This window comes from Aquarana catesbeiana, linkage group LG04 (genome assembly GCF_042186555.1).
Source record: "Aquarana catesbeiana isolate 2022-GZ linkage group LG04, ASM4218655v1, whole genome shotgun sequence".
Classification (NCBI taxonomy): domain Eukaryota; kingdom Metazoa; phylum Chordata; class Amphibia; order Anura; family Ranidae; genus Aquarana; species Aquarana catesbeiana.
This window is the reverse complement of record NC_133327.1, coordinates 32,372,113-32,390,150: the sequence shown is the minus strand read 5'-3', so window position 1 is coordinate 32,390,150 and position 18,038 is coordinate 32,372,113. Positions and strand designations below refer to the sequence as shown.

The window sequence follows — 18,038 nt, the reverse complement described above, 5'->3', positions numbered from 1 at the left end:
CTGCCAATGCAGTGACAAGTATAAATAGCGTTGGCATACGTGTATGTCCCAAAATCTCCTATGCTAAGCCTATAAGTGGTAGTGGATTGGGGATAATGTGAAAAAATGAAATAGGCATATATATATAGAGAGAGAGGGAGAGAGGGGTTATATAGAAACCTCCTCTAGGTGAATCAATACTGCCTCCAATGTATAGTGTCCAAAAAAAAAATATATGTAATAAATAATAATAATAAACCAAGTGCATATATTAAAAAACATCAAATATAAGCAAACCAAATTCAGTGCAAAATTGTGTAACAATAGTGAAGTAATCAAGGTATGAAAAAGAAAAAAAAAAATCCAGATCTGCAACAAGCTTATAAAAAGCTATTCACAAATAATGTCCATAATCAAAATTCCCAAGGTGACTTGTGCAGGATACCAAAATGACAATTTATCGGAGCTTCCGTGTCAGATAATAAAGTGACTTTTTCATGCTCCCCTCTTGATTATGCACTCACCAGATCTCTGTACCCCTGCAGGGGTAAAAGGCGTATAATCAGATCAGCCTCTGGTCCTGATGTCCCGGTGGTCAATATGACTGCGTCCTCCATGGCGTTGTTTATGCAAAGGGGTATCCACATGTAAACAAAAAAAAAACAGGCATTCATAGTGTAATCAAATGAATTTTTTTTAAAGTATATAGTCTTTGAAAAGAGGCACTTCAATCGCCCAAACTTGCATTGTGGTAAAAACAAATCCTTAGGTCTGGACGGCGTGCGTTCCACGGACCACAGCGCAAAAACCAGAAGTGATGTGAATGCGTACCAAGCTCGTTTCGTCATAGGACGTTGTCTGAGGCGGTTGTGTGTAACCGCCTCAGACGACGTCCTATGACGAGGGGAGCATTAAAAAAAGTCACTTTATTATCTGACACGGAAGCTGCAATAAAGTGTCACTTTGGTATCCTGCACAAGTCACCTTGGGAATTTTGATTATGGACATTATTTGTGAATAGCTTTTTATAAGCTTGTTGCAGATCTGGATTTTTTTTCTTTTTCATACGTTGATTACTTCATATATTTTTTTTGGACACTATACATTGGAGGCAGTATTGATTCACCTAGAGGAGGTTTTTGTGTGTGTATATATATATGCCTATTTCATTTTTCATATTATCCCCAATCCACTATCACTTATAGGCTTGGCATAGTAGATTTGGGACATACACGTGTCGTATGCCATCGCTATTTATACTTCACTACATTGGCAGTTTGACAGGGATCTTTTTCACGTTAGCTGGAAGGCAGCGTCACTTTCCTCTTTTTGTTTAATTGAATTACTTGACTTCACTTGTGGAGTTTTCTTTGGGGAGGCAGCAGCTTAGCACACACCTAAGCGCGGAACTCCAATTAAATATACTGTATGCCAGAAGCTAATACCAAGCCGAATGCAAGTACTTACACCGCTTACATATAAATAAAATTAAAAAATGAATGAATGTAGAGCTGCATTTATTTGCATCCTTTATACATGTCAAGAGTTCAACTTTAAACACAGATCTGCATATAAAAGGTATTTCTGTAAACATGCAGATTCAGATCAGAAGAGCAACCAGAAGGCGGCAAAGCTTAATGAGGTGGCGGCACAGCTAGATGCCATTCATGCTGAAAATGCTTTGTACCATGTCCTTAACAAAATATTTATCCAGGAAAAATATCTGGTGTATTGTCCTTCTGTCCACATACTGTTCAAGACCACCAGGACTGTGCCAAGTTTGACATAAATGTTACTCCTATATGATTAATGCCACCGTTTTCAGCTGTCCTCTATCTTTCGGTAGGTCTCCACACTGTACACAGCCAAGTCTTGATTGTGCTCCTGTAAAGACATGACAGCCAAAAGTACCATAGCTGCAAAGTTACAGCAAAACACAATTTGCAGACATAGCATTATCATATATAATATATATCTGTAGTTCATTTAAAATGTTTACTTGTAAAAGGGCAGACCTGCTGTTACACATATTATCCAGAAAAGCTTCCTCTGTGATTTAGTTTCACTTTGTTACCAGGACCTTGCCTAATGGCTAAGGTCCAACAACCACCATCTCTAGTCTAATACCCATCATTGTACTATGGAATGGCAATAACAATGGCAGAGATCTTGAATTACCTGATAGCTTTTTGCAACTCCTGGAGATATCAGTGGTGAGATTTTGCCTCCGCCTCCTTTCATGAAGCTATTACTAAGGGGGCACTCTTTTACAGCTGTGCTTTCCAGTTATGTATGCATTTTATATTACAGAACCTTCACTGGGGTACTTAAGCACCATCATATGGTTTTAGAAGACCATGGAGGTTGGCTACAAGATGCCATTGTTCTCATAAAAATTAAATAGTTTTATCCACTTTAAAATAGATCCCAATTCAGTGGTACTGACGAGAAGTGAGGCTGGGGTGCTAATATCTGTGCCTTCATTGCCCCATACGAAATACTTTGACACCAATACGTGTAGCTTTTATAATAATGTGTAACTTAAGCCAGTTAGAACCTCACAGATTTGTTCTGCTGCCTGTGTGCCCACTGGGGAAATTTCTGTTAACTTCTTGTCTTCATGCCAACATTGCAACCTGGACAAGAAGTGAGGGGAAATTTCAAACATGGACAAAGGCAGCGATTAAATGTTGACAGAGGTTCTAACTTCCCCCATTCTACTGACAAATTCCTGTTTCCAGAACAGGAAGCAAGGGCTAATCTCCCCAAAGTGAAGAAAATAGCCAGTAAAAACCTGACAGAGAATTCTAAACTAAATAAAAAATTGCTTGAGTTACACTTTGATACTTCGTTTAGAAAGGCGGAAAAACATACAATTCTGGGACTTCCAACAAAAACTATATAGACGATTAAGGAGGATGTAACCTAGACTTACATCAAAGTGTAATTTTAGAAAGCCTTGCAGGAAAACCATATTTTACCAGGCAGACCCAAGGTATGATCTTTCCATACCCAAAACTATCAAATGGATATGACCTTTAAGACCAAATCTGAATTACTTACCAGATTGTAAGAGCTATATTCACAGCAGCTAATAGATGGGAATGTAGACAAAAATTTTGGAAGTCTTTCAGAAATTGCTTCCCTCACCTGTGGACAAAACAAGATTGCTAAAGATCTAGGTAAAGATCAAATTATTTTACATGCTGCACAAGATATGTCATTCATCAATTTCAGCCAAGAACATTATACCAATCTGCCTAAGGCCGGGTTGACATATCTCAACATCTCAGGGTGCGTATCTGTACATCGGTCCAGGTGCTATTCAGGTCCAAATTTTTGCCTGAATTGGCACCTGCACTGGACCCAAACACACACAGGACCCTTTTCCAATGTGCTCTGCCGCCGCCGCCGGACCTGTTTGAAACGGCTCCATTGAGAGCCAGTCACACTCGCCTGTCATGCGGACTAGATGCGGAGAAACCAGCATCCAATTCGCATATATGTAGACCAAGTCTAAATTAGATCTGCAACACATTGAGTAGAGATGCTGGGTCAATGGCTACCAACTAAAGGTATCTCCAAGAAGCCAAATGAAACTCTGCTATACCTACAGTTGAAGCCCTTGGCATACATCTTTGTTGCTGCTAAATGAACCCTTACAACAGCATGAATATCTGCAAATCCCACCACATTTAGTTAAGCGTTCGATGGACTGGTGAAACACAACAAAAATCACAGGTGCCGCTCAAGGCTCCACATAGTCCTCACGACAAACCCCTAGGATTGCCACAAAGGACAGAGCTTGTCACAGTCAAAACATCCAGTCAGGAAAGTAAGTCCTAAAAGTCACGCATTACAGCAAAACCCTTTGAGAAGGTGTATGGTTGGAGCCCGGGCTGAAGCTGTCATACACCTTTTCACAGGGTTTTGCTTTGATGTGCGACTTTTCAAACTTCCTTTCTTGGTTCAATGGACTGTGAATGAAGAATGAAAAATTGTCATTGATCATACCAATCTCTACTACATTTCGTATTCCTTGCAACATGATGGCCTTTGCCACAACATTCACTAAACACTTGTTGACAAGAAGGAGAACTAAAGTTTGGATAAAACCCAAGCATAAAGCTTCATACTCTCTTGTTATGTGTGTCACAGGCAGCAGTGGACTGCTGGCCATATCTAGGGGCTTTGGGAACTACTGTTTTTAAGAGACTTAATGAAAGAAGCATAGAGGCAATCTAGGGCAGAGCGGATCTCAGGTCAGGGGGGGGCAAACATGACAGCACACCAATGATGAAGTCGCAGCACCTTGAAACTATTTCTCCTCTTGGGGAGTCTTAAGGCTCACTGTGTAAAGTCTCTATTACAATTGTTTTTGCTCTTGGCACTCCCTCACCTCTTGCCAGCAGTAGATGGTAGAACTGGTACAACGAAATGCTGAGGGTCATGCTTTGGACATGTTTGTTTTGCTTCTGATTTGTATGTAGTGTTTTATTATACTGGTATTAAAAGATGATGTTCTGCACAGTCCTTTGTGTCATTTTATATTTTACACACATGGGTATACCGTATTGCCATCTAATAGCAAATGGCTTTCACCAGCTGCAGAGACAAGAGCCATTGAAGGTACGGATGGAACTTGTTTGGCAGGATAACTTCTGGTATACAGTACGACCCACGAGATTGCCTAGCAGGAAACCTACAGACTATTGGTGAATCAATCTGCATTGCATGCAATGGCTAGATGGGGCTTAACCATACAGGAACGGCATAGTTTTTAACAGGATTCACTTCCTAAAGGTTTTACCTTTCAAATGTTACATCTACAAGGAAGAAACAGACCCACATCTGTCTTTTAATTTTGTATATGTAGTACTACTATGTATTTTGTGTCTTGTCTGCCATTGTTATGCCCATTTTCTTAACTCACCTTTTTATCCAAAAGGCACCCAAATATCATAATAAAGACACCCTAAAAAGAAAAAAAAAGAATTTTAGCAAATATGTCACATTATAGAAACATACATAGTTACTTTGAGTGGTTCCAGTTAAAGTCTCTTTCTTATGCAGCATGAAATTTTCACGGAGATGTGTGAGTAGTTGACAAATTGATCCGTACAACCCACTGGTGCAATTCATTTGGTGAGGTTGGATATTCGGATTCTTTTAAAAGTCTCCTGCCCCTAAAACAAACTTCTAAAAGGGTACTTTGGACCACTTCCCAGTTCCCTTAAGCTGGCCATAGATGTATAGAATTTTGAATGAAAATTCTTAGGAAAAGTCTTATGAAAATTCATATGAAAATTCTCAGAACATTCAAATGTTAAAAATATTTTGTTTGCTTTTAACATTTAATTTTGGAATGAACTTTACCAGATCGAAATCCACGTACACTGGATTTTTCCTTCCTGCTCCTTCAAATTTTCTCATCACTCTGGTTGAAAATGGACATCGATTTGACCCCAACTAATGATTAGAAAAACAAACAAACTTTCTGAGAACATTCTTCCTAAGAATTTTTGTTCGTTAACTCTGCCCATCTATGGCCAGCTTTTACTCATCCTTCTTCCATGCCTGGAATTGTGGTCTCCCGCACCTCAGTAGAACGGCACAATTTAAATACTCTAAAAGATGATGTATCTCAAGGAATTATGGGGTGGGACTCCTGTGCTGTCTGTTGGGTTGGACACCTGTGTTGTCAGTTAAGTCTAACTGCAGCCAAACTTTTTTGTTTTGTGTAGAGTTAGGAACAGTCTGTGCCGTCTATATTCCCATATTGTAGATTTCTATTCACTTCTGTCAATTTCAAAGGAATCAGAATGAACTGGAAGTGAACAAATAGCAATACATTTCTCTCTTTTTTTCAGGTGTGGAGAAAGGTTAGAACATTCTTTAGGTCTGTATAGCTGTCTGTCCCAATTTAAGGGAAATTATCCCATAATTCTTCTTCAGATGATGAGTGTCAGAGAAAAGAGGAAATGAGGGCAAGCCATTTAACTTGGACCCAAAGCTAAAAAGAAGGTTGGAGTTGGCTTTTAGTGGCATAACACACAAACCCTTCTCAATATGTCCCCGGATTGTCATCAATAACTACATCAATTAAAGAGGAACTACTGTAAAGGTAAACATTTTCTCTGGTTTGGATATAATAGTGAGGGGTTAGAACCGCTGTCAGGTTTCTATTACTGTCTGTGTCCCTATTGGGGAGATTTACATTCCGAAAATATCATCCTATCACCATCACCATTCCATCACTGGAGAATAGAAGTGAGCATAAATCCAAATTTTGAGTAGTTACTAGAACGAGACCAAAGGTAAAATCTTCCAGCAGGGACACTTACTCAACTGTCCAAGAAGGGATATTCCTCACATTTGAAAGATTTCCTCTCACTTCCTGTTGAGTCTACAGTGAATGCAAATCTCACAAATGAAAAAGTGGCTTTATATATACTTTATTAGGTAGTGTTAATGGTACAGTAGAGATGAAAAGCAGAGAGTTTGGATGTGGCAACCCACCCCTAAATCAAACTGAACTGGACGGTCTACTGCCCTGGAGAATTAATTTGGTTTACCCTGTAAATCTGGAACGATTTGTGCATATTTTAATACATGTATCTTCCCCATCAAGGCTTCATTGTAATTTGTAAAAACAGTGCTCATCTCTCTTCTTGAAGTAAATAATTAAAAAAAAACATACCTGGAAAGAGTTAATGATTGTAAAAACATAGTGAAAGAACTCATGAGCTTCTTCTATTAGTGTTAAGGTCCCCAGTATCCAAGACACACCAAGCACTGATGTCAAGATTGCAATGGCTCTGGCCACCATGGCTTTTCTGTCTTCTTCCTGGCCTTCAGACACAGGGGGCCTCAGTATTCTCCAGACGACAACTCCAACAACAAACAAGTTCATGAAGGTGATAAGAAGAACTGGTCCGGAAAAGGCAAACACAGCTCCATTCTCACCATTAAGAAAACAAACCCCTTCTCTGATGTATGCATTCTTGGGGTAGTCCAAAATTAATGTCACAATTGCAATGACAAGGGGGCAAATGTACCCAATAATCACCATGCTGGGAATCACAATGCTCCTGACCAGCTGATGAAAGACAAATACCAATTGGTGAAAAAGGATAAGCCCCTGAAACAACATCCAGAAAAACGAGGATAAATAAAAGAGGTGCTGAAAGAAAGCTGCTGCAATACAAAGTTTGTTTTCTTGACTCTCTGCAATGAAGGTTGAGGACAAGAACCAAACATCAGCAATCAATATAGACAGACAAATATTGATCATAGCTGTCTGACGGTAAAAGGAGATATCATTCTTGACAACTACCTTCCACTCTACAATATAGACAATGATAGATATAAGCAAGCATAAGATAGATAAACTAACACCAATTTGGCTGAGAATTTCCAGAAATTCATCTTCGAGAACACCAATTGACATCAACACAGAGAAAGATGTCAAATGGTTACACCTGCATACAGTGACGTTGTGTCCAAGTACAGTCAGGCATCCTTCTGTTGACCACCCTCCAACTCCCTCAAATAGAGAATAATCCCAAAACACACATTGTGGAAGAGCGTCTTCTAGTGAACTGGGATTTATCACTCTTCTAAAGACCATATCTAAATTGACTTGTCTAAGACTGTGGCTACTCATCCTAATGTTGTTAATTAAAAGACGATTGCTCACAAAGTGGTGGTGTCCTTTAACACTATCTCCAAAATAAGGAGGAAGGAATTTCCCAAGATTCCTAAGCATCATACTTGTCACCATGAGTTTGTCGACCATAACTTGGTCAAGAATTTTAACAATTTTCATGTAGACTTCTGTGGTCAGGGTTGTGTTAAAAGTTTTTTTGTAGCCAGTCAATGCAGAGCTATTCAGAATCACAGCATCCAATTCAACATTGGGGTAGTAAATGGTAAAGTTAAAACTGTTTTCATCTAGCTCAAAAAGTTGAGTTATATTTTCAATGGACTGCATGAAGATGGGAGCAATGGTTGGGTCTTCATAACAAACATCCATCCAGATGGCCTCCAGACTCTTATCCAACATTTGACTGTACACTTCAAGAAGACCCTACAGCAGATGAAATAAACTCAAAATTAAAATTTATAATCCATGCTTGCATTTTGATTATTGTGTTTTAGTGCCATTTTAAATTCCTTTGTTTAATTATGTCAAGACAGCACAGACTACAGCCTAGGTGTCCTGTCTTTACTGTGTTCTTGGGCCAAAGTCACATTCTTCAGGGACAATGTTAGATCCAATGCATCCCGGTGGAGGTGCATCCCACAGCTCCTCAGCCCATGTTAGCAATAAACCTAAACCTCATCCCTAATATACCACATTAGGGAAAGTCCTGCTTAAGTCCAATGCCTGGAAAATAAAAAAATATCCCTTGCAGGGGGCTAAGCACACACAGCAAGGGTTAACCTCTTGCTTAGTCTAGAAGAGAGGAGAAGCAATTTAACTTATCTGATCCTCTGCTCCTTCAGCTGATGGCACTCCCCAGAGCTCCAGTGCTAGACTGTTCCTTGGCATCATCATGTCCAATGCAGGACCTTAGATAGCTGGAACATAGGGGAAAAGATGCTGTAGGGACCTCTCTAGCATGGTGGAGGAACGGGTAAGTAATTCTACTTTAACAAGCCCCTAGACCTAAAGTGGGTGAGTGTGGTGTGTATCAAGAATTTATTTTATAAATGTACTCATTATATTGTCCCTAATATTTCTAATACCCAAAAATGGCAACTGTAGAACCATTATGAATGCATCCACTTTTTGATAGCTTATATCCATCATCCCTAATTTTTGTCAAGGAGTGAAAAAGCTTTCATATTACAATCATGTTTGTCAATGTAAGTCTACAAACTTCTATAATGAAAAAAAAAAAATACTTACAGACACAGCGCTAAAATTAAATTTTATGTTGTTGTCCAAAGCAGTCAGCAAGATTGTCTTTATTGTCTCTACCACGTTACAAATATCCCAGGAATTATTCACATGTCCTTGGCTTGACAAAATTAGGTTTCTTAAGGTTTCGATCAACCCTGAGATCTCCAGCTCTGGAGATCCCAGTCCACCACTGACCCACTGAGAACACCACAGAGAAAAGAAACTATTGTTAGTATGATATTTAGAAAATAAGTCCTAAAACTACAGTTGAGCTTTCATATTTTGCTTAAAATCTGTTTTTATGTTGTGTAACCACAGCAGAAAGTAAAACTAAAGCTTGCCATATGAGTGACTGCACTGTAAACTGATGTGTGGAAGAAGGAGCTACCTGGGTGGCTTAAAGGAGCCAGCAGGTTCAGCTGTGTTGTGATGTTCACTGGTATTCCCTAAAAAGGCAATAGAACTGAATTTTGGTGTTGAAGGGCCCCTAGTGTTAACCCTATTCCCAAAGGTACAGGGGCCTCTTGCACAGCAGCTTTGCAGGGGCAATGAACTGTGCACTACCTTCCCCCGCCAGATCCTAACACAGGTGGTTCTCTTTGCAGGCCTTAAGCTAGGAGCACTACACATTTTCTTGCAAAGGCCCTTATATACTACAGTGGTCCAGATGCAATTAACAAATGGTCAGGTCCACAGCTGGGGCCAGTGCGACATGGGTACCCAGGTGTACCAGAGGGGCCTACCCAGTCACCGCTCTTATTGACCCATGTAGTTGACCAACACTATTCCTAACCCAAAACTGGCTGCTAACAGCGTCTTCCCAGGTATAGACTGGGCCTGAGTGTTTGAAAGCTGTGGCTCCTGTACCAAGGTTGTACCCTGTCGTTGGCTTCGCAATGTGTACCCTTCAAAAGAGGTCCACACTACCCCTCCGTCTTGTCCTCTTCCCTTCTAGACCCAGAAATTCCCCCCCTCTACTGCCCCTATCATAATATATATAGGGTCTCTCCCTTAGCTCTATGACAATTGGTGGGTAAATTCTACCTAGGTGGCAACCCTCTTTTACATGTAGGCTTTAAACCCTAAATATTTGCCCCCAATACTCCTTCATCCACAACATATAACCATACCAAAGTTCTTTATCCAAATTGTAGGCTCTGGGTTGTGGCTTCTGGCTGGCTATCACTTTGAACATAATCTTTAAATGGCACCGATGGTCATTGGAGCTCAAGTGACTTTCCCATGGGGAGAGTAATGTGTTAGTCATGTGACTACCATCTGCCCCACCACATATGCAACTAGGGGAAAGAACGTCAAGTCTAAAAAATAGGGGCCTGACAGGAATTTTAACTCTTCCACACTCTATCCAAAATGTGAAGTGACAGGGAGCAGGAGGAGTGATTTTAGCACTGGGCCAATAGAAGCCATGGATTATTCTCTCACCTGGGCCTCCTGGAGCAGACTAAGCAGCCTGGCATCCACACAGCTATTCTTTGGAATGTCCCACTGACCGTTCCTGGAACAGCTTCTGGTTATTCTGCCTCTTTTACCAGAAGGACAAAGGATTTCAGCTTCATGTCCAGCTTTGGTGGTGGTCCATACTTTATCACCATCGTCTGAGCAGAAGGCATCTTGGCCTGTACACACAACCCACGCCATAGAAGACAATGGTTAACAGAACAGATAGAACAAGTAAATGGCAATGTCCATGCCCCGCAATTCCTATGAATCATCCATACTGCAAGGCAAGAAGTATGTCACCAGCACACCAAAGAGTGCTGGTGATATACTTCTTGGCTTGAATGTCTTCGGTTTTCAGCCACTTTGTTGCTGCATTTACATTCACAGCCAACTTCAAGAATGTGTGCGTTGGGAATATTGTACTTGATCCACCCTGCAAGGGTGCAGTTCCTGATGCATCAGAATATATTTGGATTGCATTATTTTAATGGAGATGCAGTGGTCACTCACATACTGTAGTCACCTTTTACCTAACATGCCCAACTCTGCATATTTTAATATTAACTAGGAGTAGTAGTGCAACAGAGAGGGGCTTAAAGCAAAGCATTTTTTTCTAGCTTTGGGTGGAGTGGTGAAGGGTCAGAACCATGTCAGGTGTTTATTGCTGTCTGTGTTTCTGTTGGGGAAGTTCACCTTTTCTGTTGGTTCTGGTGACCAATGTCACAGGACAGAAAGGTATGAGAAATGTGGATGTCATCAGAACAGGGGGTTAGGTGAAATCTTCTGATGGGAACACCGGTTGGAGTGGTTTCTCCTTTCTTTGACAGACAGCCTCACTGACTAATAGAGAGGCAAAGGGGAAGGTGCTTAACTAGCGAAGGAGAGATAAACCTACAGGAAAGTAAGAAAAGAAGAATTCTAGGTATGGTATATTTTTATATTGTTACAGCTTGGACCAATGTTGCCATATTTACACCCACCTGTGGGATCTCTCCAGAAGCTGGAAATCACTGAAGTTGACACCGCTACTCCAGTGATCTCCACTTGAGGTTCAGCCATTTAGCATGGGTACTATTTAGAGAATACTTTGAGTTTTCTGAAAGAATGCAAAGTGATTTCTGATTGGATGAGGTGGAGAGGTTGGGCAGTGATGTCACACTCTCCACCTCCTCCAATTAGAGAACACTTTGCATTCATTCAGAAAATTAAAATAATTCTTTGATTGGTGCCTGTGCTCAGGGCCAGACCTGTGTTCAGAATGCATTAGGCCAACTGCTCAGCATGGGACCCAGTGGAGTTCACAGGAGTATGTATTGTGTTTGATATATACAGTAAAGCTGTCCTCTAAAACAACGAGAACATAGATACTATTGCTGTATATTGGGTAATTGTAGTGTTGTAGTTAAATCAATGCTTCTATTGTTCAACATTTAAGACAGACAATAGTCAACATTAGCTTGACCTTTTAACATATAAGACATGTATAATACAACAGTGCCAACTAGTGGTTGAGCTGGGAAATGTTCACCCATACAGAAGTAGTGAGAGCAGATACGCCCACGTAGGATTGTCTACCTAAACTTTCTAAACAAAAAGGCCAACAGCTTAAGCTAACAGGATGACTCTATAATGACGTAACAACAGGGAAGGTCTGTGCCAGTAGACACTTCACCTGATGACGCTTTTGCCCGATTTCCTGCATCTGCATATTTCTATTATATACAGACCATAGTTAATGCTTATTCACTAGGAAGTAGATAGCTTTTGCTGTACGTATATCTGTCATTCTTGTATTGTATTCCTATAATTGTAATAGTTTGTATCTACAGCATTTCTGTTTAGTAAAAGCACATTAATTCATTACAGGGGTTTCTAAGCTTCCTTGCTTTATTGCAAAGTGACCTTAAACATCACAAAGCAAAACAGAGTAGCGGTGTGTATTTCAGTGATTTCCAGTTTCCATCAGGCAGGTATGATACAGTGCCTTGAAAAAGTATTCATACCCCTTGACATTTTCCACATTTTGTCATGTTACAACCAAAAACATAAATGTATTTTATTGGGATTTTGTGTGATAGACCAACACAAAGTGGCAAATAATTGTGACGTGAAAGGAAAATGAGTCAATACTTTGTAGAACCCACCTTTCGCTGAAATTAGAGATGCAAGTCTTTTTGGGTATGCCTCTACCATCTTTGCACATCTAGAATGTGAAATATTTGTCCATTCTTCTTTGCAAAATAGCTCAAGCTCTGTCAGATTGGATTGAGAATGTCTGTGAACAGCAATTTTAAAGTCTTGCCACCACAGATTCTCAATTGGATTTAGGTGTGGACTTTGACTGGGCCATTCTAACACATGAATATGTTTTGATCTAAACCATTCCATTTGAGCTCTGGCTGTATGTTTAGGGTCGTTGTCCTGCTGGAAGGTGAACATCCCCCCAGTCTCAAGTCTTTTGCAGACTCTTTTTCTTCTAAGATTGCCCTGTATTTGGCTCCATCCATCTTCCCATCTCCTCTGACCAGCTTCCCTGTCCCTGCTGAAGAAAAGCATCCCAACAACACGATGCTGCCACCACCTTGTTTCATGTTGGGGATGGTGTGTTCAGGGTGATGTGTAGTGTGAGTTTTCCGCCACACATAGCGTTTTTTATGCTAAAAAAAAAAAAGTTCAATTTTGGTCTCATCTGACAGGAGCACCTTCTTCCACATGTTTGCTGTGTGCCCCACATGGCTTCTCGCAAACTGCAAACAGGACTTCTTATGGATTTCTTTCAACAATGGCTTTCTTCTTGCCACTCTTCCATAAAGGCTAGATTTGTAGATGCACGACTAATGCCCTGTACACACGATAGGATTTTCTGACAACAAAATCCATGTTTTTTTTCCAATGGATGTTGGCTCAAACACATACACATTGTCATGCAAATCTTGTCGGAAATTCCGAACGTCAAGAACGCAGTGACGTACAAAACGTACAACAAGCCGAGAAAAATGAAGTGCAATAGTCATTGCGGCTCTTCTGCTTGATTCCGAGCATGCGTGGAACTTTGTGCGTCGGAATTGTGTACGACAATGGATTTTGTTGTCGGAAAACTTGAGAACCAGCTCTCAAATTTTGTGTGACGGAAATTACGATGGAAAATGTCTGATGGAGCCTACACAATTTCCGACAATAAGCTCCTATTGAACATTTTCCATCGGAAAATCCTATCATGTGTACGGGGCATAATAGTTGTCCTGTGGACAGATTCTCCCATCTGACCTGTGGATCTCTACAGCTCCTCCAGAGTTACCATGGGCCTCTTGGCTGCTTCTCTGATTAATGTTCTCCATGCCCAGCCTGTCAGTTTAGGTGGAAGGCCATGTCTTGGTAGGTTTGCAGTTGTACCATACTCTTCCCATTTTCGGATGATGGATTGAACAGTGCTTCGTGAGATGTTCAAAGCTTGGGATATTTTTTTTTTTAACCTAATACAGCTTTAAACTTCTCCACAACTTTATCCCTGACCCGTCTTGTGTGTTCCTTGGCCTTCATGATGCTGTTTGTTCACTAAAGTTCTCTGAGGACTTCACAGAACAGCTGTATTTATATTGAGACTACATTACATACAGGTGGACTCTATTTACTAATTAGGTGACCTCTAAAGGCAATTGGCCCCACTACATTTTAGTTAGGGGTATCAGAGTAAAGGGGGCTGAATACAAATGCACACCACACTTTTCACATATTTATTTGTAAAAAAAAAAGAAAAACATTTATCATTTTCCTTCCACTTTACAATTATGTGCCACTTTGTGTTAGTTTATCACATAAAATCCCAATAAAATGCATTTACTTTTTTGGAAAATTTCAAGGGGTATGAATACTTTTTCAAGGCACTGTATATACATTGTTTACATTGGTCCAAGCTGGATCAGTGTAACTACCTATATAAAATATATCATGCCTGGAATTATTCTTTAACTACTAAATCATACACATTACTGTATAATGATCTCTGTATTTAATTATATATTCTCTTTTTTTTTTAATTGGAAAAAAAAAAAAAAACTTTTTTCCTTTTACGGACACAAAACAGCTTTCATATTTGTTAGGACACATAAGAATCAATGTTAGCTGATCATGCGGTCTATTACATTCTTTGCTTGTACAATAATAACTGTAGCGACATATCAAAAATAAAGATATAATTATATAATAAGGCAACTGTGGTTGTAGTTCTTTGGTCTCATTACGCATCATGTGTGTCCTCTTTATATCATTCTACTCCCTTCCACTCCTGGCCCTATCAGGGCCACTGAGCATAGTGGGGTACCACTAGCCCCTAACCAGTGGGGAGCGGTGTACAGTTTTTACAAACATTAACCGTTGGGTAAAACAAACATAATCATTTAACCTTCTGCAGGACCAGGTAATTTCAAAATTGGTCCCTTTCGGGTGAACCATGTAGATGAAACGGTGTTGTCTCCTTTTCTCACATCTCTAGCAAATTCCTCTTAGTACTAAGTTCTAAGGTGGTATAATTGCCCCCTAGGATTCTATTGTGAACCAGGCGTAGTGGAGTCAGTCCAGGGGTGTCCAGCCAGGGATCCCATATAGTCTCAAATTTTCTCGGGCTACCTCGGTGTTTGTATGCAAATTGCTCTCCGATAAGACAGTCATTAATGGATGTGATCCATTCTGTTTGTGTGGGGGCCGTCGTAGATAGCCATTTTCTAGTTATAAGTTTCCTAGCCAGGAATAGTACTCTAAGAATGGCAATGTATGTGTGAGGTGTGTATTGTTCTTCATCTAACCAGCCCAGTAGACAAAGTTTAGGGTCTGTTGTAAGTTTGAGATTCCATATGCTATCGATAGTGTTAATCACTGCTGCCCAATACCTTTGCAGTTTCGGGCATTTCCATAGCATATGGATAAGTGTACCATTATCAACAAGGCAGCGGGGACATAGTGGATCATCTCTTCTGTGCCATTTGTGCAATTTCTCAGGTGTGCGGTAGGTGCGGTGAATAATGAATAATTGGGTAAGTTTTTGAGAGGAGGATAATGGCACTTTAAGTACATTGTCTAACATGGTATTCCATTCCTCGTCTCAGATACGCCCTTCGTCATCTCCCCATCCAGTTCTACAGTTCAAATTCATTGCTTTAGATACATGACAGAGAAGAGAACTACATATAGAGGAGATTTGTCCCTTAGGGGATGATGACATAATTAGTTGTGTAAGCACTGTGGTTCTGGATAGTCCCCAAGTGGAGGTCGAAGCCTGTGCCGCTATAGTGTGCCTAAGTTGTAGGTACTGGAAGAATGAGGTGTTTGGTAAGTTAAATTCTGCACAAAGTGATTGGAAGTCTCGGAGTATTCCCCTACAATATAATTGTGGGATATAGTTTACTCCGCTCCTTGACCAATTGGAAAAGTTTTGTAGTTTGTTCAGTTCTGGGTAGTTTCGGTTGTTCCAAATACGTGACCAATTTGTGTAGCCGGTGTATTGCAGGTGTTGTTTGGTTTTGTTCCATATTTTATCTATGAGCAGTAGTGTGGGGTATTGGGTCAGTGCTCCCTGGTCACCTGCCTCTATGCACTCCACAAGTCCATCACCTGATATTTGGGTGCACACGATGTTCCGAATGGGGTCGGAGGGCTCAGGATAAAGCCAGCTCGTTAAGTGTTGCAGCTGAACTGCCATAAAGTAAAAAAATGGATTTGGTACCGCCAGGCCACCTGAGTCCTTTGCCTCCTGTAAGGTTTCCAATTTAATTTTTGGAACCTGTTTCCTCCATATCAATGTACGATAGATGGTGTTACATCTCTTAAATACATGGATAGGGATCCAGATAGGGGCATTGTGGAGTGCATATAATATCTGTGGGTTCCAGATCATCTTTATTAAGTTGCATCTGCCGACTACGGAAAGTGGAAACCTAATCCAACTGGTAGTTTTTTCCTGAAATTGTTTAAGCAGTGAGTCTATATTAAGCTTAATATATTGGTCTAGGTCTTATACCTAGATATTTGAACTTATCCACTATTTTGATCTGTTCAGAAATCTGAGGTAGGGGCCCTGCCAGTGGGTCTAAGGGTAGTATTGTGGATTTGTCCCAGTTTATTTTGAACCCGAAGGTTTCAAATGTGTGTATCCACTCCATAAGTTTTACCAGGGAAGTAGAAGTGTCACCAAAAAATAGAAGTGCATCAATTATATATTTTCTAGTTGTGAAATATATCCAGACCTAACCTTTTATAATGGCAATACGAACTCCAGACTCTACAGCTTTTTTTGTGCTGTCCTGGAAGATACATCTGTAGTAGGTGTCCTGCTCCGGCACCCTATTTATGGACAAGGAGTAGCATTGCTGCCCTCCTCGCAGCACAACCTCTACATAAGATAGGTAAAAAAAAAACAGACAGGTTATGTTAGAACAAGCCTGGAATGTCATAAATCTAAAACCCCAACATTCACTTCCCTCCTCAATATTGGTAAAATTGCTGCTGCTCTGACCTGATAGGATGTGGCCAGGCTCCCAGGAGACGTGGTAGGAATTGCCATCATTCCCGATACAGCACTCAATGGTGACCCCAGGAAAGTTGGTGTAGTTTTTCCATAGGAGGACGTGCAAAGGGTTCCGGATGATGTCCAGAGACTGAAGAGGGAATTTCACAGGGTGACTGGCCTGCCATTGTAAATGGCGATACTTAAACCTACACACGTAGATCCCTGCAAGACACGAGGAACACTATCAGAATGTCCAATCCCCTTTTATTAGCTATGCATTCCCCATGTCTGGCCAAAAACAATCTGTTAAAGCTCAACCATGGGCAAATAATAACCCCCTCCCAACCCCTCAAACCCATCCTGCAATTTTTATCCTACTTTGTGAAGCTAGGTATACTTGTAAGCAGGGCCTGGACAAGATACTTGCTTGGGAGGGACCACTCATACACATACTGTAGGCCAGGGGTCTCCAAGTTTTCTGAACAAAGGGCCAGTTTATTGTCCTTTAGACTTTGAGGGGGCCGGACTGTGGCCAGTGTAAGTAGAAAATGCCCTGGTATTGGTGGAAGGAATAGGTATCAATTGGTATTAGTGGAAATAGTGGAAATTAGTGGAAATAATAGTGCCCCATCATTGGTGTCAGTGGAAGGAATAGTGCCCCATCATTGGTGTTAGTAAAAGGAATAATGTCCCATCATTGGTATCAGTGGGAAGAATAGTGCCCTGTCATTGGTGTCAATGGAAAGAATAGTGTCCCATTATTGATGTCAGTGGAAGGAATAGTGCCCCATCATTGGTGTCAGTGGGAGGAATAGTGCCTCATATTAGTGGGAGGAATAGTGCCCCAAGGGTCAGAAAAAAGCATACAAAGGGACACATCCAGCCCAAGGGCAGCAGTTTGGAGACCACTGACATAGGCCATGGCAAAGTAAAACGTTTTCCTAATTGTTTGGGGTTGAACATTTTCTATGAATAAACATTAGCACGCTGTAGAACAGGACAGTTTAGCACAGGTCTCAGTACTGTATTACAATGTGATGTTACCGGAGGATGGCTTCTGCTGCAGGGGTGGCGGTATGCTGTTCACCTAGGTTGCACTAGCCCACTAAAGGAGATCCTCAAGAGTTTCTATGGCACCAAAATGTGTCACTCACGCCATTCTTACTTGCCAGGAACCTTTGTCTGTGC

The 18,038-nt window shown here is 40.7% G+C and overlaps 1 protein-coding gene across 1 annotated transcript in view; it reads right to left on the bottom strand.

The window, feature by feature from the left end:
- Nucleotides 1-1,511: 1,511 nt before the first annotated feature.
- Nucleotides 1,512-18,038, bottom strand: part of LOC141141146 (adhesion G-protein coupled receptor F3-like) — a 30,312-nt gene continuing 13,785 nt past the window's right edge. Inside the window, exons 3-10 of the mRNA XM_073628851.1 lie at nucleotides 16,857-17,072; nucleotides 16,593-16,733; nucleotides 10,331-10,524; nucleotides 8,894-9,085; nucleotides 6,680-8,068; nucleotides 4,913-4,954; nucleotides 3,043-3,129; nucleotides 1,512-1,863 (exon numbers count right to left, since the gene is read on the bottom strand). Of these exons, the coding sequence (XP_073484952.1) occupies nucleotides 1,801-1,863; nucleotides 3,043-3,129; nucleotides 4,913-4,954; nucleotides 6,680-8,068; nucleotides 8,894-9,085; nucleotides 10,331-10,524; nucleotides 16,593-16,733; nucleotides 16,857-17,072 (2,324 nt within the window). The 3' untranslated portion in view covers nucleotides 1,512-1,800. The remainder of the gene's footprint in view (nucleotides 1,864-3,042; nucleotides 3,130-4,912; nucleotides 4,955-6,679; nucleotides 8,069-8,893; nucleotides 9,086-10,330; nucleotides 10,525-16,592; nucleotides 16,734-16,856; nucleotides 17,073-18,038) is intronic.